This window comes from Moschus berezovskii, chromosome 4 (genome assembly GCF_049115385.1).
Source record: "Moschus berezovskii isolate FMDL1 chromosome 4, NW_MosBer_1.0, whole genome shotgun sequence".
Lineage (NCBI taxonomy): Eukaryota > Metazoa > Chordata > Mammalia > Artiodactyla > Moschidae > Moschus > Moschus berezovskii.
The window spans coordinates 3,879,057-3,906,623 of record NC_142463.1 but is presented as its reverse complement, the minus strand read 5'-3'; the positions used below and the strand labels follow the sequence as shown (position 1 = coordinate 3,906,623).

Below are 27,567 nucleotides of genomic sequence, written 5' to 3'. Positions count from 1 at the left end.
TCCTGTTTCTGAAAATCTCATTTCGGCTGCAGTGGTTGTGTAGGGAGGGCAGCACGATTGGAAGTCCAGAGAATACTGCAGCTTTCTGTTCAAAGGTCCAAGCCAGAGAAGCTCCACCTGGAGGCAAAAACGCGGGGGCCTGCAGGAAGGGAGCCCAGCGGGGAGAAGTACAGTGCCTTCACTGCTGTGGGAGGGCTGCTGAAGGAGCAGGTGTAGGCGGAATCAAAAGCTAGTTTTAAACCTTTAAATTTGCAAGGTCTCAAAGTAAAGACTTTGAAAAGTCTTCAGTTCAGTTCAGCTCCGTCGCTCAGTCGTTTCCGACTCTTTGCGACCCCATGGACTGCAGCACGCCAGGCCTCCCTGTCCATCACCAACTCCCGGAGTTTACCCAAACTCAAGTCCACGGAGTCAGTGATGCCATCCGACGAGTCCTCGGTCGTCCCCTTCTCCTCCTGCCTCTGATCTTTCCCAGCACCAGGGTCTTTACCACTGACTCAGCTCTTCGCATCAGGTGGCCAAAGTATTGGAGTTTCAGCTTCAGCATCAGTCCTGCCAATGAATATTCAGGACTAATTTCCTTTAGGATGGACCGGTTGGATCTCCTTGCAGTCCAAGGGACTCTCAAAAATCTTCTCCAACACCACAGTTCAAAAGCATCAATCTTCGGCAATCAGCTTTCTTTACAGTCCAACTCTCAGATCCATACACAACCACTGGGAAAAACCATAGCAAAAGTGTTCAACTTGCACAGAACTCCTCCGGCCCAGCCTTTGCCGAGTGCTGGGACAGCGGCCTCCCAGAAGCCCGGTCAGTCCTCCAGGGCACCGAGAGCGCCGGCCAGAGCGGCGGCGACCCCCGCCCCCGTCGCAGCGACGTCTGATGACGGAGCGGAACCAACGAGGCGCTTGCGCAGGGGCGCTCGGCGGCGCCCTCGCCTTTTACGTCATCGCGGGCGCGACGCCCCGAGGGACTGAGAGGGGCCCGGTTCTACGAGGAGGCGCGGCGGCGGCACCGGCCGGGAAAATGCCAGTGGCGGTGATGGCGGAAAGTTCCTTTAGTTTCAGAAAGTTGCTGGACCAGTGCGAGAACCAGGAGCTCGAGGTAGCCGTCCGCCCGGCGGGGTCGCGAGGCCTCGGGCGGCCTCGGTCTCGGGGGTAACGGGGCCTGGGGCCCGCGGGGCTCGGGGCCGGCGCCGGGAGGGCGCGGGAGCTGGCCTGAGAACCTCGGGGGCCGGGCTGAGCGCCCGGGCCTGGGGCCCCAGACTCGCCGGGAGCCTTTCGCTGTGTGTGTTCAGCTAGTGAGCCCGGAACCACTGTGCGTGTTTGCCCCTCGCACCCCCACACGCGTCTGTGCTGGACTCAACGCCCTTCCTCTGCGCGTGGGCAGCGGTGCAGAAATGCGGGTGTATTAAGACAGCAGCGCGGGGCCAGGCACAGACGGCGGTGTGGCCGCTGGAACCTTTGCTGGACTCAGAAAGCCCTTAGTCTCACGGTAGCACGGAAGCTTGCCGTTGTCGTGTGTGTCGCTCAGTCGTGTCCGACTCGTGTGTGTGTATTGTGTGTCACTCAGTCATATCCGAGTCTTTTGTGTTGTGTGTGTCTGTGGCTCAGTTGTGTCCGACTCTTTTGCGTGTGTGTCTGTGTGTCGGTCAATCATGTCCGACTCGTGTGTGTGTGTGTCGTATGTATGTGTGTTGTGTGTCGCTCAGTCGTGTCCGATTCTTCCGCGCCTGTGTGTATGTGTGTGTGTGTGTCGCTCAGTTGTGTCCGACTCTTTTGCGATTCCAGGAGTCCCCAGGCTCCTCTGTCCATGAAATTCTCTGGGAAAAATACTGGAGTAGGTTGCCATGCCCTCCTCCAGGGGATCTTCCCGACCCAGGGATCGAAACCTGGTCTTTCTCCCGCATCGTAGGCAGATTCTTTACTAGTCTGAGCTACTAGCCCCTTGTCTACAGAAGGACAGGTGAACATTGTATCATGCAACTACTAAAGTAATAAGGTTTTTTCGTAGAAAGGCACTTAACGGCATTTATAACTTTGATATAAAAAGTTAATTAACCAAAGGAGACAGCTGCCAGAAGCAGCCGCTCTCCGGTAGACACTTTATATATGTCTTCTGAATGAACCGAAATTGAGTGAGGAGAAGAATGTTTTTGTAACTCAGCTGATGTTTTTCTCTTTATTATGTGTTTACTTAGATATTCAGTGTATTTGTTATAGTGGGCAGAATTAATCATATTGCTTTAGGACTCCGTTGGAGACATTTCTTATAGTAGTACAACAAAGTAAGAATTTGAGAATTGGGAAAGGGATCGCATTTAAATATTCTTGTGTGTATGAATACACAGAGGCCCAGACAGAGAAATCACAGCTGATGAAAGATCTAAACTTAACCCTCTGGGTTTTAGTGTATGATGCTTCCCTACACTGTTTCTCCATCTGTAATAACAACTGCTGTAAAATATGCTTACTCTTTAGGTGAGTTAGGAAAATACTTTTTAAAATGTAAAAGAATAAATAAGGTTTATTTCTCTTTGATTTTTTTGGCCTTATAGGCTCCAGGAGGAATTGCTACACCCCCAGTGTATGGTCAGCTTCTAGCTTTGTATCTACTCCATAATGACATGTAAGTACCTTCTACCTAAAGCTAAGAGAAGCATCTTCCTCAGGAAATTATTCTTACATTGAAGTAGTATCACTGAAACATAGGTCCAAGGGGCTGTGCCACTTATTTCATATATTGAATCATGACTTAAGAAATTGTGATTAGGCCGAGTTGTTTTAAAATACACCTGTTTTATATATGCCTTCTAAGAAACATTCCAATTTATTATGAGAAACTGCAGTGTCAATAAATTCCTTTAAATCTATTGATCTTTTCTTTTCCTCTGGTTATAAAACCTATATCTTTTATGACCTCTGTTTATTTAACTTCACATGTAATCAGTAGACTAAGATAAACTAAAAGGGAAAGTTGAGAAAGCCAAAGGAATTTGTTATCAATATATAACATTTCTTGAAAGGTTTTGTTTTTTAATTATTCCTAATTCATGTTCATTGAAGAAAAGTGGGAAAGTATAATTGTGCAAAAAGAGTCCCTTGTAGTGCTGCATCCCACTGATGGTTACTGTTACATTTTGCTTTAAATTCTTCTAAACCTTTTCATTTTGTACCTTTTAAACTAAACTGAGGTTTTCATTACTGATGTAGCATACATATTATGTTTCCTGTTTTATAATGCTTCGTCATATGCTTCTTGTTATTCAGGCTTCCAGATTCTTTAAAAAAAGAAAAAGTTGCCTTCACGTTTTGGTGCCTGTATGCTCACTTGTAGGAGGAGGGTTCATGATAAGGAGAAAAGCATTGTGTACTATGCATATTGTTAGGAATGCTATGACTTTGAAAGTATATGAATTTGTTTATATATGAATGGTTTAGACAGTTCTGTGTAAGTCTTTACATTATTGCCTCAATTTAAGATCTGAATTATTAAAAAGTTTACTGTTTTTACAGCAGAATGTTAGTTTGATAAAAATATCTCATGTCTTATCTGGAAAACCACTCTTACTTTCCCTGGAGAAATTCATGTAAAACTAAATTTCATTTTGTGTTATATAGAGAATTTGAAAGTATACTTCTGTGTGTTTGCAGTGGGATCTAAAATTTTAAATATGTACTGAGGTGATTTTTTTAAATTGTTTGTTGTTTCTTGGGGGGATGTAAATTAGGAACAATGCAAGATATCTTTGGAAAAGAATACCACCTGCTATAAAATCTGTAAGTATTCTTCAGAATATCTTACTACTTTAATATAGTAATGCCATTCACTTAAAAAGCAAAGTTTCTGTTTTCTTTTTCATGTGCTTCACGAAAGTTATTAAACTACCTTTAAATTTTAAGAATAGATCTAGATTCCTTTAATCTTAATTTCCCTTGGATGGAGTAAAAATCTGTGCTCAACTCCTTCTGATCAGGTTTCTTAACATACTGTATAAGTGTCACTTTACCTGACAAACAACCGAGTTAGTTTAGGTAGAAGTTTGGGTTTTGTTTTATTATTTTCTTTTTAACTGATTTGTGCAGTTTTCTAAATGTTATTTATTTTGTAAGTAATATTATTTACAAGAACACTCTAACAATAATAATTATTCAGAGCATTAAGATTTTTTTTTTGGTAACTAGGATTTTAGATTTCTTGTTTTTCATGAGAGAGTAGATGAACTCACTTAATAGTTTCTTCCAAGATGGAAAGGAGTAAATTTTTGATTTCTGATGATCCACTGTGTCTCACATAAATGTGAAGTGAGTTTCTTGTACGCTCACAAAACATTAACAAGAATTTACGTAAATCCCTTTATTCATTATTGTTATTCAGCAGCAGAACAGATTAGTATTTATACTCTTTTTCTTCCACATTCTATTAAGTAAGTTTGGAATGATCCTCCAGTGTCATTGACTTAAAATAAAGATATAAATTATATGCATAGTTTTAGTGTTATTAATGGAAATGCTATCCTTCTGCTATATTTTATGACATCTTAGATTGATAGTCTATATTATTAGCCATTTTGCTATTACTTTTGCCCTTAGGTTTATGTATTTTATATACATGTATATATCGATGTTAAGTGTTCTATATATTATATATATTAAATGTAAATAAAACATTTGTTAAAAAAAGTGTTTCATATAACTCATTCCTAAATTATATGAAATATTTTTGGACTACTTTCTTGTGCCTTAATTTTTTAATAAAAATCCGTATAAAACATGCCAATAAATTCTATAGTAGTAATCACAGCGTTTAAAAACCTTTTTGAAAGTGATTGGGCCAAAGCAGTTACAGCTCTTAAACGCTGCATTATGTTTTAAGCTTAAGTTGTTGGTATATGTGCAGAGTGAGTGTCCTCAAAGGCAGTACTGTTTCTTGCAGGCAAACTCTGAACTTGGGGGGATCTGGTCAGTTGGCCAACGGATCTGGCAGAGGGACTTCCCTGGGATCTATAGCACCATCAGCGCTCATCAGTGGTCTGAGGCCGTCCAGCCAATCATGGAAGCTCTCAGAGGTAGTGTCCTCTGTGTGTAAGAAATCAGACTAGACCTTAAGTGTTGGATTAATTCAGTGTGTTTGAAAAATAGGTATTCTCTGCTCGGTGAATTGGGGAAGTTTTCAGAATTCTTTTTTAAATTTGCTAAAATTGTGGTTTGATTTCATGTCACTTGAGTTTGTATCAGCAGTTGAGGGCCTCGCTGCCTCTTAATTTAACTCTAGACTGAAGTTGCTTATCAGTAAGAGATGATTTTTGCTACTGAAATGAAATTTTGTAATATTCCAGTAGGTTCAAGGGAATAAGATTTAAACCCCACTTATTTGAAAGTAGAGACTGCTATGGACTCTGTGAACCTCAGCCTTTCCTGGACATTTTTTCACTTCTGAATTTATGACTAATCAATTTAGTACATAGATACTCAAACATTTTTTTAACCCTTTTTAAAAAAAAATTACAAGTCTAATGCAGTATAGCACAATAGAACTCGCCCCTGCCTCTCTCCCCATTCTCCCAGCCCCAGTGTTTGCTTCCACTCTTTTATATGTTGTTAAGGAGATCCAACCAGTCCATTCTAGAGGAGATTAATCCTGGGTGTTCATTGAAAGGACCGATGCTAAAACTGAAACTCCAATACTTTGGCCACCTCATGTGATGAGTTGACTCACTGGAAAAGAGTCTGATGTTGGGAGGGATTGGGGACGGGAGGAGAAGGGGACGACAGAGAATGAGATGGATGGATGGCATCACCGACTCGATGGACATGAGTTTGAGTGAACTCCGGGAGTTGGTGATGGACAGGGAGGCCTGGTGTGCTGTGATTCGTGGGGTCGCAAAGAGTTGACACGACTGAGTGACTGAAGAAAAAAAAAAAACCATTAATATTGTTACCTTGTTTCTCTGGTTAATTCCTGCCTTCATTATCCACTTCCCTGCTCTGGAGAGTCAGTGAGTAGGAATTCTTAAATAATGCTCATCACTCTGGCAAGAGATGTGCCTCAAAGTGTACCTCATTCTTGGCGTGGTAAAGCAGAACAGTGTGCGTGACAAAACAGGAGAACAGGCTGCCCTGGTACAGTAGGGGTGACTGGATATTCGCACAGGAAATAACCTTGGCGTCATTGCGTACGCCCTGAGAAATTCAGATCCAGAGCAAGACGTAGAGGGGGTTGAGGAAGTACATTGCCTGCCCTCTGGACCCACATTCACCCAGTATGCGAGCCCAGGTGCCGAGGTCTGGGTGGCCAGCCTCCCTGGGGTTTAAGGGCAGAGGTGGGGTCCAGAGGCAGCTGGGGGAGCCTGGTGGGCTTCCGTCTATGGGGTCACACAGAGTCGGACATGACTGAAGTGACTTAGCAGCAGCAGCAGGGTCTCCCCAAGACTGTGTCCCGTGAAGAACTGCCAGCGATCCTAGGTGCCAGCTCACCTTAGTCCACCTTCCTGCTGGTCATTCTGGTGCATGCCCTCCTGAGGCTGCACTCATTGCTGAGGTCACCGGTGCCCGGTCAGGATGCAAATGTCAGGTTCGTTTGTGCTGAGAGGTTAAGAGCAGCCCCAGGGTCTCGGCCTCCAGCTGATGCTGTGGTTCTGTTTTTCTCCTTCATTCACATTCTTTTCTTGTTCTGTTCCCTTTTTCAACTCTGAAAATCTGACCAGAGTACTTGAACTTGAAAGTAAGTGTTTCTAAAATATGGGAGGCTTAAGGTTGGGGGTGGGAGGAGAAGGGGATGACCGAGAATGAGATGGCTGGATGGCATCACTGACTCTGTAGACATGAGTTTGAGTGAACTCCGGGAGTTGGTGATGGACAGGGAGGCCTGGCGTGCTGTGATTCATGGGGTTGCAAAGAGTCGGACACAACTGAGCAACTGAACTGAACTGAACTGAACTACCAAATGAATGTAGCTGTTGGTGTACGCTTGTATTTTCCTCTTTGATTGTTGCTCTGGGTTCTTTTCCGTTGAATGTCTGTAGTTTTCAATAGAAAAAGCTCCTTTATTTCTCAGCTGTGTTAGAAGTTACTTTAAGGTCATTTGCTGAAAGTTGGTAGGAGGGAATTGGAAGAGAAGCAAATAATGGCTCACTGAAAGCTGGGGAGGCAGTCAGGCTCAGGGAGAAAGGAAGCAACAAGATTGACTCTCAGCAATGTCTAAGGAAGAGAAGAGCCCAAAGGCTGGGGTCGGTCCCACTTGGGTTCCCGTGAGGCCTTCCACAAGCCTGTGTTCAGCACACCCTTCCTTGGAGGTGCCGGGCCCCTGGGGGGATCACAGGCCGTGAAAACCCTCCTATAGAGAAGCCGGGGATGGCGGGCTGGGGAGGGGCGCCATGCACACAGTGGGTGGCGAAAGGTTGCCTGGTCAGTGAGTGATGCTGTGAGGTCAGAGAGGGCGGATGTGGCAGTGAGCTCCAGTGCCCAGCGCGGAGTGTATAGATAGACCAGGGAGAGAAGAGAGGAGGGCGGCTCAGACCCCAGTGGCAGGAGCGCCACGGTGAGGAGCTACACGCAGACCCGGCGGGCTGCTTTGAAGCAGAGGGCGTCTGCGGGGCTTGTCTGCAGGGCTGGGGGCGGGCTTTCTTATGTTAAGGGCTGTCTTGTATGTGTGCACTTGCCTATTAAACGTGGAAGGTAAACTCCAGAATTCCTAAGCATGTCGAAGTCACCAGGGGGAGCTTTCGTGTCACTGAAGGATGGGCTGAAGACAGGCCAGCTGGGCTCTTTTTTCTGCCATTCCTTTATCTTCTCTGCTTCATTCCTGAATTGCTTAATGTGGAAATTGAAGCCTGGGGGAGCCCGTGTGTGGGCTCTAGGGAGGTTTTGTTGCTGGAGTTGTTTGCAGCCCCTTCCTGTGGGGCTCAGGGCTCCACCTTGGGATTTGCACTTGAATGATGTCAAGTCAGGAGTTCAGAGCAGACTTGAAAGTCAGGAAGGGGGCTCCGGTTGTCTGTCAGGTGTGTTCAGCAGCTCCCAGGTGTGGTCCTGTGTCAGAAGCCCTGCTGAGAAAGGACCTCCGAGAGTGGGAGAAGGTAGTTCCCGCCCCGTTCAGTCCAGTGTTTGCAAGCGGGGTAGAGAGTTCGAAATATGCATCCCAAACACAAATGGAATTTTCCTAGAGTTGGGGTCCTAGCTATAGTGACTTTTTCCCATCTTTGTAATTTTTATTGTCACCTGAATTTTTTTTTTTTTTTAAACCTGAGATGTTTTTCATTCAGAGGAAGTGTATGAAATGCGTGTTCCCTGGTGGTTCAGCTTCCCTTATGGCTCAACTGGTAAAGAATCCACCTGCAATGTGGCAGACCTGAGTTTGATCTCTGGGTTGGGAAGATCCCCTGGAGAACGGAAAGATCACACTCTCCAGTATTCTGGCCTGGAGAATGCCATGGACTGTATAGTCCGTGGGGTTGCAAAGAGTTAGACAGGATTGAGCAGCTTTCAGTTTCACTTTCTTTCTTTGGTTGTTCCGTGGTGAAGAACCCATTTGCCAGTGCGGGAGCTGCAGGGGACACAGGTTCCTCCCTGGGTCTGGAAGATCCCCTGGAGGAGGGCATGGCAACCCACTCCAGTATTCTTGCCTGGAGAATCCCATGGACAGAGGAGCCTGGTGGGCTACAGTCCATGGGGTTGAACACAGTCAGACATGACTGAATGATTTAGTGTGTTGATTCAGCAATATTTGAGCCCTTCTTATGTTTTTGGTGCCTATAGCTGTGCCTGTAAATGCAGAAATCTTTAGATTGATCTAGTTTTTCTTATCAAATTTGGAGAAGGGCTGTGATGTAATTTAATTGTGTGTTTCAAAACTGGCAGCTCTTTTGGTTCACTGTCTGCCAAACCTTCACTCCCACGACAGATGCAACCCGGAGACGAGCCTTCGCCCTGGTTTCCCAAGCCTATACCTCCATCATCGCCGACGATTTCGCAGCCTTTGTGGGACTTCCTGTGGAGGAGGCTGTGAAAGGTATTTGGGGCCTACTTTCTGCTTTCAAGGAAAATGGAATGTAAATCATAGGTCCACAAGCCCTTATCTGAAGCCATTGGGACAGGACACGTTTCGGAATGTAGGTCGTGTGTGTTCTTTAGAAAGGTGATAGGAGACTTACACCACACCCCCCAGGCGGCCAGCACCTGGTGACCAAGCCCACTCGTATTCCGCAGAGTGCAGGTGTCCCACAGTTGGCGTGAGAGGGGACTGTACGTAGACTTTGGGGTCTGCATCAAGTTTTGCCACCACATTAGTTAAAGAAAATTTTTTGATTCATTGAATTTTTTGGACTTCTGAGTGTGTACAAGAAATACCGTATTTGTGTTTACCTGTAAAGTGCTTTTTACCAAAGATGGGCACCAATTAAAGATGTCTTAAAATAGGAGCTTTGTGAAGGAATGCATTGCCATTTCTGTGAGATGAAAATCTGACTGCATCTTTGCGATGAGCCCTTGTTGCATGTGATAACTCTGATAATAACTCTTTGCTTACTGAACCTCTTTACTGTTTGTGTAATTACTTCTTATCATGACACCCGTAGTCTGACCCCTGAATATTTTCTACTTTTATCTCTAAGACCTTTGATCAACTTCTACTCTCTACTAAACAGTGCTGAGCCCTCCAAGTTGATGCCCAGGAAGGAACAATTAGAGCTGCTGTTGACTAATAGAGGGAGGGAAAAGGAAGGGGACAGTAGGTCATTGGAGGAAAGAAGCAGTGGCTGGAGGTGTAGCCTCGAGTGTTTGATGACATTCCTACCTCTGAGCCCCCGATTACATCATAGCTTTTACAGGTGGTAGGAAATGTGTGTGACAGAGGAAAATTCAGGGTGTGCACATCATACGCTCTTAAATACGCTGAGTGGGTAACGTTATAGTCATAATTCTAAGCTTAAACTTCATTAGCGTCTTTCTATATTTTCCTTTGAAAATCAACATGAGGTAGGGTTTGTTTGTTTTTTAAGAAAGTAAGTTTTAATGGATCTGGACATGTGGAAACCCTTGTCTCACCCTTCCTTAATGAAGGCAGTCTCCTCCTCGTATGCCTTTTCAGCCCAGTTTTTCTTCACCATTCTTCCCAATAACCTAGACGTGTCTCCACCCCACTCTCACCCACTGCTTTCCAGATGTGCTTCTGCGTTTTCATTTCTCAGGTCCTGACCAGTCTGCCCTCCCCTGGCTAGGTTGCTGTAGAATACTAATACTGCAGGTATCTTGTGGCACTGTTTTATGGTGTTGGACATTTGGATTCTCCAGTTCAAACGTGGTCTCCATTAAGCACCCCATATAAATTTCCAAGGCCTACCACAGTTGTAGATGTCCCTGGAGTAAATCATACTGTTACTTACGTATACAGACATGTATTTTGACTCTTCTTTCGAAATTAATCCATAATTTATATAATTATATATTAAAATATATTAAAATTAATTCATAATAAATAATATATCCCAAAGTCCATACTTAACGACTGTCTGCCTGTGATCCTGGTCCACTTCTCCACCCTAGCTGTGCAACCTAGGACAAGTTACTGGGATTCTCTGAGCTTCATTTTCCACATCTGTCAGTTACGATGAGCTTTACGGAGCCGCTGGGTGATTGCATGACATGATCCCCATCGGCGCGCCCAGCGCAGCACCTGCTGGCCAGCCTCTGTGGCGCCTATGCTGTTTGTGTCTCCACCGACATCTTTGCTGCTGCTGCTGTCGGGACTGGAGGGTGCCGCAGGAGTCTTCCTTATGTCTCTCTAAGGGTTTGATCTGCTTCATACCGTGATGCGCATATTATAGAAAACTGACCACTCTTTAGTGATTACGTCAGCCTGATAGAATAAAATGAGGCTTTCACGGATGTTTCAGAAAGGTATTTCCCAAATAAGTTCCCATGAGAATGCTGTCTCTAGGATACCACTGTAGTGAAAATACACGTTACAGGTTCATCTACCCGTGTTGGACTCCCGTACAGGTAGCGTCATTGATATATTGTGGATCTTGTAAGTAGAGATTCTGTTTTTAAAATATATTTCTGTGTTAAATACACGATTTAGGTATCCTTGAACAAGGCTGGCAAGCCGACTCCACCACAAGGATGGTCATGCCCAAGAAGCCAGGTAGGTGGAGCTGCTCGTCCACCGTGCAGCCTGAACTCTTGAGACCACTGCAGGTTTTCAGGCATTGCCTGTGAATAATTTAATACAAAATTCTGCCATGCTAACAGCATGAAAGTAACTCATGTTAAGAGGGTGATGGAAACTTGGGGTAGAAAGGATCTTAATGATTATCTGGTTATACTTTAATTTTTTAAATGTATTTTGTTCTTTAAAAACCCATATGTATGTGTTTCCATAATCCTTATTACAACTTAATTTTTACTAAGCATTAATCTCTCATCCTTTTATTTATCGGGCCATTTCTCACTGCTTATTTTTTTAATATCTAAACTGCTGCCTTTTAAAAATGATACTTAAAATATTGAGAAATTCCCCTTCTCTGCTCATGCTGTAAACATGTAGTCTCTTCTCCTAGACAAGACTTTGAGCAGCTTTACTTTCACAACATTAAGTTGTCCGGCCTGTTCAGGCCTGAAGAATGTGGCCTGCCCTCGTTGTCTCCGTCTGAATTCCTGGTCCCTGAGCCCTCCTCTCTGAAATGAGCCACTCTCCCTGCTGCCTATCAGGAATGTCCTCTTCTGCCATGACTTTAGAGCTGGGCTCCATGACCATCTGCATAAATGCTTTGATCGGCTCCATCCCAGAATTCCACCTGCTCTGAATTCCTATTGTTCAGACCTTGTTGACCCCACGGTGAGGAAGTGCACAAACTGCCATGTGCTTGGCCCTTTGAGGTGCAGAAGAGGGGTCGGCCGAGGGCCCAGCCAGGCTAGGTGGTGAGAGGCCGCTGTAGTAGAAAGACCAGTGTGGCCAGGCAGAGCGTGACTGCTGCTGCTCTCAGAAGTGAGCGACTGGGGTGCCACTGCATTAGACACGCCCTGTTCCGTGGGAAGGCTTTGGACCGGGCTTCTGTAACCGGGCTGTGCGTTTTCTTCAGTTGCAGGGGCCCTGGATGTTTCCTTTAGCAGGTTTATTCCCTTATCAGGTATGTATGTTCATATGCTCGTTTAAGTGTTTCGTTACTTTTCTCTTTTGTTTTGTTAGCTCTCATCTTGTAGACCGAGGTTAAACCCTGACGTGGTATTTATAGTACTCCATCTAGTCACAAGGATGCACGGGGGGCCCACTCTGTAGCTTCCCTCAAGGCAGTGGGCCCCTCCCTGGTGTCATGTCAGGCAGGCCTGATGGAGCCCCTTGCCAGCCCTGACTCAGACTTGGCCCCAGGCCAATGTGTAAGAGCTAAGCTTTTGAAAAAGGGATCCTCTGTGGGTTTTCTGTTCACTGACAATATTCTGTGTGGTAAGCACTGGGTGATTATTAAATTAATGTCATATGGGGAGGGGTCTTTCCAAGAACAGTTGTGTTCTCTTGGGAGAGGTGTTGCCTATTAAAAGTGTTTCTGACCTTCACATGGAAACTTCAGTAACAACAGAACCAAACATGCCTTTATTCCCAGTTTGGGAAAACTACTCATAGAAGTTGAGGCTTCTTGGCTTGTTTTTTTTTAAATGTCCGTGATCAAGGCAAGTCTAAGAAAGTTTCCTTCTTGGTCAGTAAAAGGCACTGGAGGGTGTCGGTGGCGGGACCACGGCTTTGTGACCCTGGTGTCTGAGTGTGTTTCTCTCTAACGCGCAGAGCCCGCCCCTGTCCCACCCATCCCCAACGAGCAGCAGTTAGCCAGACTCACCGATTATGTGGCTTTCCTCGAAAACTGACCATTCTGAGTTCAAGCTCCACCTTCAGAAGCCTGAATACTGACAAGTAGAGAAATGTAAAATTTTATTTTCAGTTTTATTGGATGGATGAAGCACCTCGACATACTTTACTGATATATATGATAAAATACATATATAACATCAAGTATATTATATATATTTTGTCCTTAAAACATGCTGAATGGTTGTTGAAACATTTCTCATTTTGTAATGTTTGACAGTTTGGAGTCCGTCAGTATTATGCAGTCAGTTTATATTTCCCAGTGACTCGTAAAATTGAGCCCTCCTGCTTCTTCTAGAGCAGTGGTTGTCAAGTGTTTTTTCTGCCCCCTCCTGCCTGCACTGTGGGTTGACCATTGCCGAGGTGTGTTGGGGTGTGAGGAGGACACGCCAGAGGCAGTGTCTGCATTGCTGGGGTGGTAATTCGCACGCTCTTTGGAGAGCACGCTCTCTTCCTCTGCCCCCCTGAGAACCACAGACGCAGGATGCTGAGCCCGAGCTGAGGAACAGGACGGTCCCCTGGTGACCCAGTGTGCTTTAGATTCGTTTCTGAGAGTGTGAGTGTATCCATTGCTGGCGGTGGGGGGCTTGCCATGAAAATGCGACTTATTTAAGACATTCGTGAGAAGTATGAACTTGTAATATTTCCTTTCAGAAGAAAGGAGACATCAGTGTGGAATGCATTGTTGGGGAAAGAAGCTATTACATGATACACTTTGTACAACTGGTCTGCAGCCTATTCGGTTGCTTATGTTTATCCCTTGGGTCACGTTCTGCCCATGGGAGAAATACTGAACAAGTCTTTCATTTTTTGTGTGTGACAACCCTCTGAATATTTGAAGTTGTGTATTGTATCTTCAGGTTGAATCCACCCCCTAGTTCATTTATTCTGCATTTGTTCAATAAATATTTAATTGAATTCTTCAGCTGTTTTACTGAAGGTAGTTTGTAGAGGTTTCACTGTGCTGTCTCCTTGCGGATGCGCTTTAGTTTGTCATTGTCTCTATTAAAGTACAAATTTCTTAATTAAACAGAAATGACCTATATAGTGGTAGTGACATGACTCATGTTTTCACTCATTTAAAGTATACTTTACTGGCTATTTCAGCTGCTGTTAACATGTAAATGTTAATGTTAACATTAAATGTTAATGGTTAAATACCTTTTAAATTAAGGTTTTGCTGTGCTGGGCTTCAGTGATCATGAAAGACTAGGAGTAGTAGGGTTCCTTTAGTATAAACTAGAGTGAACCGTTGGTAAAACTGCAGCTGGAGGGTAACAGAAACCGTTCAGGTTGAAGCACTTGGAGAAAAGGTAGCCTGCCGGAAAGACTGTTAGGTACATGGCTGCACAGCGGAGAGAGAACAGGTAGTGGCTGGACTCCAAGGACGAGAGAGGATGGAGAAGGAAGGTAATACCTGAAGCGCTGGCCAGGAATTTTCCAAAACTGATGAAAGAAATCAAGCCACAGATTCAAGAAGCTCAGAAAACCCCACACAGGATAAATACAATAAATCACACCCGGAGACATCATAGAAAAACTACTGAAAACAAAATACTAAAGCACGAGGGTAGGGGGAGGGAGGACTTTCTCTTCAAAGGAGCAACAGTAAAGCCAGGGGACAGTGAAATGGCATTTTTTAAGTGTCGAAGAAATCGTAAAAGAGACACTTTTAGAACTTTGACTCTTCTGTGTTAAATTTTAAAACGGGGGAAAGATACACTGATGAAACACGAAAAGAGGCCGGTGCAGCTTCAGTAGTTTTGGAAAAAGGAGACTTGAAGCCAAGAAGCTTTATTAGAGATAAAGGTGGATTTTTTTGTGGAAAAGGTTGCGTCAGTTTCCTGTTGCTGTGGTAGCAAATTACCATGCCCTTGATTGCTTAAAACCACAGGGTTTACCCTCTTATGGTTCCACATCTCGGAAACCAGAGCTGGTCTCCTGGGCTACCGCCAGCTCAGCAGGGCCGCGTTGCTCGGAGGCCATGAGGGACACTTTGTTGGCCCATGGCGGCTCCCAGAGGGCCTGCTTCCCCAGCTCATGGCCCTCTTCCTGCTTCTTCACGGCCAGCAGTGTTGGGCTGAGTCCTTCACACTGCCCCTCAGGTCTTCTTTCCTGCCACCTCTTCCACTTTGAAGGATCCCCGTGGTTACATTGGTCCCACCTGGAAATCAAAGATAATCTGGTTTTAATTAGGATGATTCAGTTCAGTTCAGTCGCTCAGTCATGTCCGACCCTTTGCAACCCCATGGACCGCAGCACACCAGGCCTCCCTGTCCATCACCAACTCCCAGAGCTTGCTCAAACTCATGTCACCTTCATTTTATCTGCTATCTTAATTTCTCTTTCCCACGGTTCCAGGAGTTAGGGTATGGACATCTCTAGGAGACTGTTTTCCTACTACAGCTGTTAAGTTCAACGGTCAATGGGAATATATAATCCTCAATGTATAAATAAGTCCAGTCAAGCAAAAGTGGACAACTGAGAGTCCTCTGCAGTCACAGTGTGGGGAGCACTATGCCATCAGATATCTGAACAGTGCAGAGCCTCTCTCACACAGCAAGGCACTGGGGCATGAGTAGCAGACAGCCCAGTGGAACCGAACAGAGAGATGAGAAATAGACCCAAAGGAATGCCAGATAAAGGTGGCATCTCGGATCACTGGGGCAAAAGTAGGCTTTGTACTAAATGGTTCTGGGAAGATTGGTTAGCCACTGGAAAAGTCAAAAGTCCTTTAGAATAAAGTTGGAATAGATCAGGGATCTTGATGTCAAAAAATGAAAGCGCACTAGTCCTAGAAGAAAGAGTGGATGAATTCCTCTTTCACCTGGGCAAAGGAAAGGCTCCTATGGCTCAAAATTCTGATCAAAGAAAAGAACAGTCAGTTTGACTAAAAATAAAACATTTGCATGGCCAAAAATAAACCCAATGTCTGACAGCTGAGAGAAAATATTTACAACATAATCAGCTGGTAGTATTCCTAATACAAAAATTGAGGGAATTTTTAAAAATGACAAAAGATATGAACACACAATTCACAAAAAATTTTAAAAGTGGCTCTTAAACATGGATAGATGTTCAACTTTATAATAAGAGAGATGCAAATTAGAACACTGCACTTAACCCATCCAGTTGGCAAAAACTACAGCATTGCATTCTGCTGCAAAACTGGGAAAATTGGTTCTCATGCATTGCTGGTGGGAATTCATGTTGGGAGTTTTTACAGAGGGGGATTTGGCAATAGCTAAGGATTGCATATGCATGGATGAGCTTTTTGTTCCCGCAACTAATTTTTAGGAATTCACCCTGAGGATTCAACTCCCACAATATAAATACACACACTGACACAGTGGGTTATTTATTGCAACACTGTTTGTGTTTGTAAAGTGTTTGGAAAGACCCTGGTTGCTCACACATGCATGGAGCGGCATATCCGTTTGAAGGAGTACTGCCTATCTCTAATAAAGGGCAATCACTGGCAAGCCTCTCCAGGACTCTTGCCTAGAAAATCCCATGGATGGAGGAGCCTGGTGGGCTGCAGTCCGTGGGGTCGCTAAGGGTCGGACACGACTGAGTGAGTTCACTTCCACTTTTCACTTTCACACATTGGAGAGGGAAATGGCAACCCACTCCGGTGTTCTTGCTGGGAGAATCCCAGGGACAGGGGAGCCTGGTGGGCTTCCGTCTATGGGGTCGCACAGAGTCGGACACGACTGAAGTGACTTAGCAGCAACAGTCAGTGAGGTGAAGTGATTGTCAGGATATGTCGTTAAAGGAAGAGGCAGAGTGCACAAAGATGTCAGAGTCTGCCGTATTTTGTGTAAGAGACGAGGAAATAAAATCCACATACGTTTGCCCATCAGTGGGAAGTAGGCAGAAAGCAAACAAAGAGAATAATGGAATTGTTTGCTCTCAGGGTATGGGAAGGGCTGAGGTGGAGAGGGCTGAAGAAATGGGGAGTTAGGGTCAGTTCTCTATTATACAGTTCTGACTTCTGCAGTTATTTAGACGTTTCACACATTCAAAGAAGAAATAAATGATGATGGTGGGGCGGGGGAGGTGTGGAGGAGGAGTGACCCACTCTTGTATTTCAAATAAATAACTTCCCTGAAGGTAAGGGATGTAACTCAAATAAATTTTGAACATACTGTTTAGATGATATGTCCAGAGGTTCAAGACAAAAAGAACTTTAAACATACACTGAACTCCAGTTGGTTTTCTTTGTTGCAAAAGTAGTCTAAGAGTTGTAAAGGTACTTTCTGTGTATTCTAGGACTGAACAAACAAATGTAGATGATGGGATCCAGGTTTTCCACTGTTAGAGGAGTTACAGTTCTGGCAGAGGAAGCGGTAGACTGAATCCTGAGGTGCTGGGCTGAACTCGAGACGTTGCACAATACGCTCCTGGCGTCTAAGATGGGTGGGCGGGTGGATGAGTGCGTGGTCAGTGTGTGCGAGGATAGACAGGGACATAAGTTTAACTCCCAGTTCCATCCACTGAGAGACACGGCTCTGTCCACGGTAGAGCAGGGACACGCATCCTCAGGTCCTTGCCTCCTGAAGCACCTCCACTGAAGGGAACTGGGGACTTCCACTTTGACGTGTCTTTCTGATACAAAACCAAGAACGTTTGAGAACCTGCCGGGAAGAAGCCAGAGGGGCACACAACTAGATTCCACACTGTAATAAGTAAAAGGACATCACCAAGCACATGACTGGAGAGCTGGTGAAGTCTGAAGAGACTACAGGTTACATCAGGGGCTGGCAAACGGCAGCCTGCAGCCAAGACCAGGCCGTGGACCGCTGTTGGAAATAAAGCTTTATGGGCACACAGACACGCCCATTCATGTGTGTACTGTCTGTGGCTGCTTTCACACAACAGCAAGATGAGCGGTTGTGACAGACACTTGTGTCCTGGGAAGGCTAAAATATTTATTGTCGGGCCCTTTATGTTAAAGTCCCAAATCTCAGACAATTTTGTTTCAACATTAATTTTCCTAATTTTGTTGATCCTACTGTAGTTACAGAAGAGAGCATCCTTGTTTTTAAAAAAATTAACTTAGAAAATGAAATAATTATAAACATGGTGTATATATACATGTACGTGGTGGACGGTGACTCCAGCCATGAAATTAAAAGATGTTTGCTCCTTGGATGGAAAGCTCTGACAAGCCTAGACAGTGTATTAAAAAGCAGAGACCACTTTAACCAACAAAGGTTCATATAGTCAAAACTGTGGCTTTTCCAGTAGTCATGTATGGATGTGAAAGTTGGACCATAGAGAAGGCTGAGCTCCAGAGAATTGATGCTTTTGAATTATGGTGCTAGAGAAGACTCTTGTGAGTCCCTTGGACTGCAAGGAGATCAAACCAGTCAATCTTAAAGGCAATTAACCCTGAATATTCGTTGGAAGGACTGATGATGAACCTGAAACTCCAATACTTTGGCCACTTGATGCAAAGAGCCAGCTCACCTGAAAAGACCCTGATGCTGGGAAAGATTGAGAGCAGGAGGAGAAGGGGGCGACAGAGGATGAGATGACCAGATAGCATCACCGAATCAATGGACATAAATTTGAGCAAAATCTGGGAGATAGTGGAAGACAGAGGACCCTGGTGCGCTGCAGTCCATGGGATCGTAAAGAGTCAGACACAACTTAGCAACTGAACAACAAAACAGTTTACGTATATAATAAATATTAGAGCTACTTTTGTAGTGAACAGTGAATTCTCAGAAGTTCTCTATCGCCAAGGCTAACCGAGTATCAGTAGAAAGTGGTGTTGAGCCCTCCACAGAGCACCGTTCCTGAGAGAAAGCAAATAACCCATTGGTGGCAAGTTGGTTATCTCGGCCCTTTCCACCCTGTGTCGTCCTTATTGGAAATGGCGTCTAGTCCAGGTGTGGTTTGCCTTCCACACTGAAGGCATCATCTTCATCACCTCCCCAGAACATCTAAACGTCATTCCACGGGATCCACTGATTTTAAGCCATTCCATTGATCCTAAATCCTTGCCTAAAAGCACCCAGCCTAACAGAATGGTGACGTCCCATTCAAGGTTCAGCAGATCCCAGCTTCAGGACAGCTTCCCTCCAAAATGTGGAGCATTTGCTGAACCAAACCACAACCATCAGGAAACTGTGTCCTCAACAGCAAGAAGACAGGGGCATGAGAACAGGGCATCATTGGATCACTGGATACCCTCCCCATAATGCCAAGAGACCTGTTTACAGAGTTTATGCTTTTCACCTAAGGCTGTAAGAACATCCTTCATTCTCTGGTTTCTACACATTAAGCTCTGAATAACGAGCCACTAACAACCCCTTCTTGGCTTTTTGGCTAAACTCAAGTGTAGTCCTGGGGCTTCACAGATGGCACAGTGGTAAAGAATCTGCCTGCAATGCAGGAGATAGGAGAGAAGCAGGTTCAATCCCTGGATCCGGAACATCCCTGGAGTACGAAACGGCAACCCACTCTAGTATTGATGCTTTTGAACTGGGGTGTTGGAGAAGACTCTTGCAAGTCCCTTGGACTGCAAGGAGATCCGACCAATTCATCCTAAAGGAAATCAGTCCTGAATATTCATTGGATGGACTGATGCTGAAACTGAAGCTCCAATACTTTGGCCACCTAATGCGAAGAACCGACTCCTTAGAAAAGACCCTGATGCTGGGAAAGATCAAAGACAGGAGGAGAAGGGGACGGCAGAGGATGAGATGGTTGGATGGCATCACCAACTCAATGGATTTGAGTTTAAGCAAGCTCTGGGAGTTGGTGAAGTACAGGGAAGCCTGGCATGCTGCAGTCCGTGGGGTCGCTAAGAGTCAGACACAACTGAGCAACTGAACTGAATAATAGTTTACTTATTATTTTATGACTGTGCTTTCAAAGGATGACATCAGTGTACAGTATATCTCTCTCTCCTAATTAGAGAAACTGGGTATTGGTCTGTCATCACAGGTAAGTGGTTCTTTTTTAATGTAATAATATTTCCAATGCTGTATTATTGAATATGACTGTAATACTCTGCTATAAAAATTTTATAATGATTTATTCATTTTTGAAGCCTAGTGTTAGTAATGTGTGTAACATCTACAGTGTTTGGTGTCATATTAGACAGTATTGATGTAAACACTGACAGACACATAGTGCATCTTGTAAACAGATGACATAAGCATCTGGTATTGATAAACACAATACCATCTTGTAAATATATTTTGTCTTCCTTATGATTTTCTTAGTAACATTTTCTTCTTTCCATTGGAAATACATATCTAATATATTCATACAAAATACATATTAACTCTTTGTTATCCGTAAGGCTTCCAGGACTTCCCTGATGGCACAGTGGATAAGGATCCACCTGCCAGTGCAGGGGACACAGGTTTGATCCCTGGTCCAGGAAGATTCCACAGGCTGCAGGGCAACTAAGCCCGTGGGCCACAGCTCCTGAGCCCGTGCCCCGCAGCTCCTGAAGCCCACGAGTCCTGGGGCCCAGGCTACTGCAATGAGAGGCTCGCGCACCGCCGCTAGAGTAGCCCCTGCTCGCGGCAGCCAGAGGAAACTCACGCAGTGCAGCCGTAAACAAATGAGGCTTCAGAGCAGCGGCAGGCCAGGAGTCACTGACTCAGGAGAAGCAAAAGTCGTCCATGGATTTTCAGCTGCACACCTCTAATCTCCAGGCTGTTCAAGGATCAGCTGTGCCTCCTTTTCAGCAAAGGCTGTGCCTGTGTATCCCCTCATGAGAACCATGAGAACACTGCAACTTGACAACAGAGGCTGTTTTTTTTCATGAAATTGATAACCTTGGATAATCTGATCATTTTTTTAAGGTTCAGCAAAGTAATAAACACCCTTGATTTTGTTGCTTCTCTAAGGAAAAGAAGTTTACAGGACACACTGGAAAAGTCAGTATCATTCGGTTTAAATATGTCAGTTCAGTTCAGTCGCTCAGTCATGTCCGACTCTTTGCGACTCCATGAATCACAGCATGCCAGGCCTCCCTGTCCATCACCAACTCCCGGAGTTCACTCAAACTCATGTCCATCGAGTCAGTGATGCCATCCAGCCATCTCATTCTCTGTCGTCCCCGTCTCCTCTCGCCTCCAATCCCTCCCAGCATCAGAGTCTTTTCCAGTGAGTCAACTCATCGCAAGAGGTGGCCAGTGTGTCAAGACAAGCTAAAATCAGGGTGGACGTTCTGTTCATTTAAGTGATCAGTGACATTGTCCTGGATCAGTTGAGATGGTGGGAAACCAGTTCTTTGGACATTTCTTCAAGAAATGAGTGAACTTCACTGACCCCGCGTGTACACCCTGGATATGAATCACGGGATCACTTCTGGGTGGAGCTGCAGGCAAAGGTTTCACTCTGAATAAAAGAGGAACCAAGCCATTTTCCGCTGGTGAGTCACATGGTGGGAGGAATTGCCAAAAATCAGTTTTGACTTAACGTCTTTCTCATCGTAGCCTGTGCCTAGATTCTAGGAGGAGCCAATGCAGGACAGACAGCCAGATGCCCCATGCATAATACTCCTTATGGTGACAAAAACTGATTCACAGGTGTCCCACGTCAGTTAAATAGCAGCTTGAAAACAGGAGTAGGTTGTTTGTGAGGTTGGGTGATGAGTGATGTCAAAGAAAAAAGGGCCAAGAAGTTGCACATCCAGCTGGCAGCGTGAAGCCTACTGGATGCCTTCTGTAAAAGCTAAATTTCCAGCAAACTGCTACATGGGTTTCTGAGCCCACATTCCCATAAAACACAAAGAACATGGGTGGAAATACGGGGCGTGTCCTCGGGGGCTTTTGTCTTGCCCGAAACACTTTAATAAGGACTCATCTCAAAAGGTTAGGAGGCTTTTGTCTCCAGCCGTGTCTTCTGGGGTCCATGCCATCGCTGCTCAGTGCCTATTTTGATACCATCTGATGTCTTTTGTGTGCCCAGGGCTGCTGCTGTCAGTGGGATCCTGTGCAGGGGGAGCGTTTCTTCACATCCAGCCACACCCCTCTCAGGGCAGCTGCGGGCTCCAACCAGGGAAACCAAACACGCAGGGTCCACACTGAATGGTCTGAAGCCCACGATTTGGCCAGAGCCGGACATCTGCTTGATTCTGTTTGAAAACCGCTGTTGTAATTCACTTGGCAGGCAGGGTCATTCCTATGGATCCAGGCTTTGGATACCAGGTCACTCACTATATGTAAAGACAAGCTAAAACCAGGGTAGAGGTTCTATTGATTTAAGTGATCAGTGATGTAAACGGAGTCTGAAAACAGTCTCAGTAGAGAAATAAATCTTTCCTAAAGGAGAGAGTGCCATTACTAGATATTTTTGACCAATAGGAGTTGTGTTTTCTTAGTTTTTTAACATTTTTGATCAGCCCATGAGATGTCAGTCATTTTGTCATAAGAGTGAAATGGGCAAGTTCACTAAGACTTGGCAAGACAGAAAATTCGTGGTGAATCTGGAAGCAAGTTCCTAATAATTAGGGGAAAAATTAAAAGACCTATCCAAGGCATAGTTCTTAGGGCCTCGGGGGGGGCGGTTGTTGCACACTTGTAATTCACCAGTTCAGAAGGCCAAACCCAACTGTAGGCTAAACTTAAAAATTAAATCATAAAAATATAATAATAATACTTAAATATTATAAATTTTGATTAAAAATAACTTTAAAATAAAAATAAATAATTGTAATAAAATAGACAAAATCTAACCAAATAATCCTGGATATTTGCTAAGAGAGGTCACCTGCAGGGTCAGCACAGGGAGGTCCAGCTTGGCGTTGAAGGAGGACGTGCTCCCCCCACCCCCCGCCCCCAGGAGGAAGCGCAGAGGTGGTGGCTGCAGCTACAGTCCCGGTCAGGTCTCAGCACCACCGGGGCGGGTAGCATTGGCTCCTCACGTTCAAGGGTGTGCCCTGCCCTTAACTGTAGCACAGGGTGTAAGAGCACCCTGCTCTCGTCAGAAGGTTAACTCCAGGTTTCATCAAATTCTCAGCTGTGGAAAATCATATTCATGGTGGGGGTGAATCCCTAAAGCCCTGGTTCTCAAAGTGTGTTCCCTGGACCACAAGTCAGGCATTGCCTGGGAACCCCAGTTCAGACGGACTAAATGGAAACCTGCCATCAACCAGCAATGGAGGGACTGCCTGGTCCTGCAGGGTGGGTGTCTGGCTCTGTGAAGAGAGGGCTTTGGGGCGTGGGGACCTCAGGTGTTTCTGCGGCCAAGTATAGCCTTGTTAACCTTGGTGATCAGTGTTCTTTGTCCTGGTTTATATAGTGAGAGAACAGAGAGCTCAATTGCGGTTTGAGAAACAGATTTGGGTAACTCCCAGAGTGTTCAGGGAAGAAAAAGAGTCGGGCTTACAAGGGCAAAAGCCACACAGTTGTTAGTTGCCTGGAGAGAACTGTGATTGACAAGCCACAAGCCAGGAAATGTTTGTCCTTCAGGAGTCACGTTTTAGGGTAGGAGTCCAATAAGGAGACAGGCTATCCCAACGGACTTTAGAGTAAGGGTTTGAAAAGTATCTTGAAGAGGGCATTGCATAGTCAAGAGGTTGTGCTGAGTCGATAAGTCAGGTCTGACTCTTTGCAACCCCATGGACTGTAGCCCACCTGTCTCCCCTGTTCATGGGATTTCCCAAGCAAGATTACTGGAGTGGGTTGTTCTTTTCCTTCTCCCGGGGATCTTCCCAGCCCAGGGATCAACCCCACGTCTCCTGCAGTGCAAGCAGCTTCTTTACGACTGAACCACCAGGGAAGCCCAAGAGGTGACATTGGTGAACGTGGAGAGCCACCATGTGGTTCCTCCTGGGGCTGTGTGCCCATCACACCGGGGGCCTTGCTCAGCCTGTGCTCCCTTGTATGAGCCAGAAGCAGCTTTCCCCTCTCATAGCACAGGAGAGAAAGGGGCGCCTGCTTGGAGTGAGAACTCTGGTTTTCCATGTAAGTCAGACTGTTATGATGCTGGGTGTTCGTGTTTGTTTCGGGGACATTTGTAAAATAGGACTTAACAGTTGGTACCTGGTAAAGAATCCACCTGCTAATGCAGGAGACATGGGTTCGATCCCTGGGTCAGGAAGATCCCCTGGAGGAGGAAATGGCAACCTACTCCAGTGGTCTTGCCTGGAGAATCCCTAGGGACAGAGGAGTCTAACGGGCTATGGTCCATGGGGTCGCAAAAGAGTCGGACACGACTCGGCGACTGAGAACACATGCAAAACAGAGCTGGTGTGCTGCACGCATTTTTGACGGAGTCACTCACCCCTGCGCCTGTTGTCCACTTTTTACGGAGCTTGGTTACAACCAACCTTTATCCAAGTCACCACAACCTGGCCCCTGGGGCAGCATCCTCTCCCCCTTTCTCTCTGCGACCTGCCAGTCCTTCCGTTATTAGAGAAACCAGACCCCAACGACAGAACCAAACCTGTTCCCAGACGTCAGTACTGGTCGTGACCAAGGTCCTCAGCTCCCTCAGCCTCTTTGCTGCCAGGGGAGTAGGAGCTTTCTTGGAGAAATTAATCATTTAGTTAACTTCAAAATATACTTAGAAGCTTTGGCACTTATGAACCCATCCTGTAATTAAAAACACAAAGAGTCGAAGGTTTTTCCATCATTAAGAAGCATCGCTTTAGACTAAATTATTTTGTGGCCATTTTCTGTGTCTGGTTTGGTCTAGACAAGAGTTAGGAGGGTCACTAAGTGCTTAGTCTGTTTTCTAACATCATAATAGGATTGTGAATTTTAACAGGCTCAATATCCTTAATGTCAATCCCTGGAAACGAATTTGCAGCGCTTCAAAAAGTGAGAATTTTTAAAAAGGCCACAGTCCAAAAATGTGTCTCCTCAACAACTTAAGAAAAAGAACCAGCATTTTTGTCTAATTGAGTAAATTTCTCTGCCAGGAGGAGGATTTTATTTCTTTAAGGTCTGAAGTGTAACCCTTGAACCACTCTGGCATCGTCCAAATTTAAAATGCATTTAAAGTCAAATATATGATGATATGTGTGCATGCTTAGTCACTTCAGTGTATCTGACTCTTCGCGGCCCTGTGGACTGTAGCCCACCAAGCTCTCTGTGCATGGATTCTCCAGGCAAGAATACTGGACTGGGTTGCCATGTCCTCCTCCAGGGGATCTTCCTGACCCAGGGATCGAACCCTTGTCTCCAGTATCTCCTACATTAGCAGGCGGGTTCTTTTTCACTGTGCCACCTGGGGAATCCCAGTATTACTATATATGCATGAAACAATATGCTATGTGTGTATACACACACACGCTTAAGATCACCCACTAAAAGCTGAAGGATAGCAGACATGAGTCACCAAAACTCACTTCATCTGTCTCCTTTTCTTCCCACGAACCCTTTGCTGTGTGTCCCACCCAAGCACCCCCAAAATGGGCGCCCTCCCTGGACAGGGCGTGGGGCAGCACCAGGGGAGGCCCGGCCCAAAGGTTCAAACCAGACAGCCCACCTGGCTTCCCTCCCGGGTTCAGCGGAGGCCCCCACCTCAGGTTCACTTTAAGGACTGCTAAGGGGGCCCTGTGCCGACCTCGGCTTTGAACCTGGTCTGCACGTGGGCTGCGGGTTTCTGCAGGTCATGCAGTTGCATGCAGCCCTGGGTACAGGGCACGTGACTGCTCTCTACATCTGCAGGGGACACAGGTGTGGAGTGCCTGGTCCCAGGCCAGCCCCAGGCCAGGAGGATCGGCCCTCAGCCTGCCTCCCCTGCCCCCCGCCAATCCACTGTATTGGGGGAGACCAGAGGCTGGTCCAGGACCCCTGGGTGCCCCGCACCCCACCCACTCTTGAGTCAGGCTTGAGTCTGGTCTTCAGGCACTCCCTGAATGACATCTGAGTCCAGGGTCCCACAAAGACCCCAACTCTAAGCCACCGGGCCGCCCTCCCCAGCGCCACCCGAGGGCCACTCCGAACCGTCCCAGCTGAGCGCCTGGAGCCCCGCCTCTGTGCGGGGTGACCGCGCCGGGCCTGAGCCCGCAGCCTCAGTTCCAGCTTTGAGCCCACCCCTGTTCTGAGCAATCTGGGTTTTGTTTCCTGTAGTTCCTGAAGGAAAAGCGAGGCTGTGGAGCTGGCTTCCGCACCCCTCGAGGAGACCTCTACAGGGGCTCCTTCCCCTTGAACCTTGAACCTGGTGGGAAGCCTCCCTGAGCACTCAGGAGGAACGCCTGCCAGGTTCAGTCAGAAGGCCTCCACACGCGGGACAGATGGTCTGCTGGGAAGGGAGTGTCAGCTGCACTTGGCCCTCCGTGAGTCACGGGATCTAAGCTCCTTAGAGAAGCAGTTTAGACAAGTTTCCTAAGTTCATGCATTTCTGGCAGCTAAAATATTCTTCTTTGCCTTTTGCTTGAAAAACAATATTAACCACTACCCTGAAGAAACAGAGACAGCATTAGTGTCTCTCAGCTCCTCCTGATCCTTATCAACATCTCTCAGATAAAGGCCTGCCTGAATCTCAGAAGAGCATAGTTATTTACTAAAACGTCCTGTCCGCTGGGATTTTTCTGGATGCCACGTCGGCTCAGAGCAAAACGTCTCTAAAGCTGCCCTGACTGAGCTCACTCAGCGGCGCCGGTGAGGGGTGGGTGCGGGCAGACGCCCTTCCGCAGATTTCCCCGCAGCATCTAAGCCGGCCCCTGCGGGAGGCAGGCTGCTTCCTCCTCGGGTGGGCAGCAGGCGGCCCCCGCCCCTGGCCTCTGCTCCCGTGGCGGGCGGGGCCCCTGGAGGCCCCCAGGCTGGGCGCCCGCGGGCATCTCCTCCGCTCACAACTCCTCTCTCCATCCCTGGTCCAGAGCGACCCTGCCTTTCTCCCACCCTCCTCCCCCGCACGTCCCCCGCCGCCCAAGAGGACACCTGGACGAAGCCCAGCTCCTCCCAGCGGCGACACAAACACGAGGCTTGTGACTCATCACGGGATGAGGCGGCTGGACGGAGCGAGCCCAGAGCCAAGCCCATCACGGGAGCCCTGAGTCACAGCTGGGTGTTGATGGGCTGGGGGCTGCCTGTGAGTGTGTGAGCGCGCGCTGTCAGGCCACTAGGGCTGGCTGTTCTCTGGCTCTCTGTACGCCCCTTCCCACCTAGCCCCTGCTCCACCTGCTCCTAAGGGCGGGCATAAGCCTGCCCCCAGCCCCAGCTAATTCTAAACCTTAGGCCAGATGGCTCCACCGGCTGGTTCATTACGGGCGAAACTCTGCCTCTGCCCCCCGCCATGATGCTTAACCTGAGGGATGTGACCCAGCTGCTGGTTTCCGTGGCAACCGAGGAGCCCACCTGACATCAATTCCGGCTATGCAAGTCAGCTTCCTTCTCAATTCCATCTACGCAAGTCAGCCTCCTTCTCCCCCTACCCCGAGGGGTGAAGATTGCTGCCAGGTCCTGCCTGTCGAGTGCTGTCTGCACTGGGGAGTTGCTCCAGGGACTCAGCTCCAGACGTGTAAGGACCCCCGTCCAACAGACACTCGAGGTCCCTTGTCACTGCCTGTGGGCTTTCTTTAGTCTGGCGAATGGGCAGTGACAGGCCTGAAGGCCTTCGGCGTGTGGCCCAGCAGCATGAGAGAGAGTCTGTGTGTGGGTCAGCGAGCGTGTGAATGTGTGTTAGCCTTGTGTGAGCGTGAGGAAGCGTGTGTGTACGTGAGAAGCTGTATGTGTGTGAGCTTGTGTGTACACCTACGTGTAAGTGCACAGTGTGTATGAGAAACTTGAGTGT

General features: G+C 46.5%; 1 protein-coding gene across 1 annotated transcript; it reads left to right on the top strand.

Moving 5' to 3' along the window:
• Positions 1-943: 943 nt before the first annotated feature.
• Positions 944-13,777, top strand: COPS8 (COP9 signalosome subunit 8). The gene is made up of 8 exons (XM_055402877.2): positions 944-1,101; positions 2,555-2,625; positions 3,728-3,776; positions 4,933-5,065; positions 8,896-9,003; positions 11,074-11,136; positions 12,074-12,121; positions 12,772-13,777. The coding sequence occupies exons 1-8, from the start codon at positions 1,024-1,026 to the stop codon at positions 12,849-12,851; spliced, it is 630 nt and encodes a 209-aa protein (XP_055258852.1). The 5' UTR covers positions 944-1,023; the 3' UTR covers positions 12,852-13,777.
• The last annotated feature ends 13,790 nt before the right edge of the window (positions 13,778-27,567 follow it).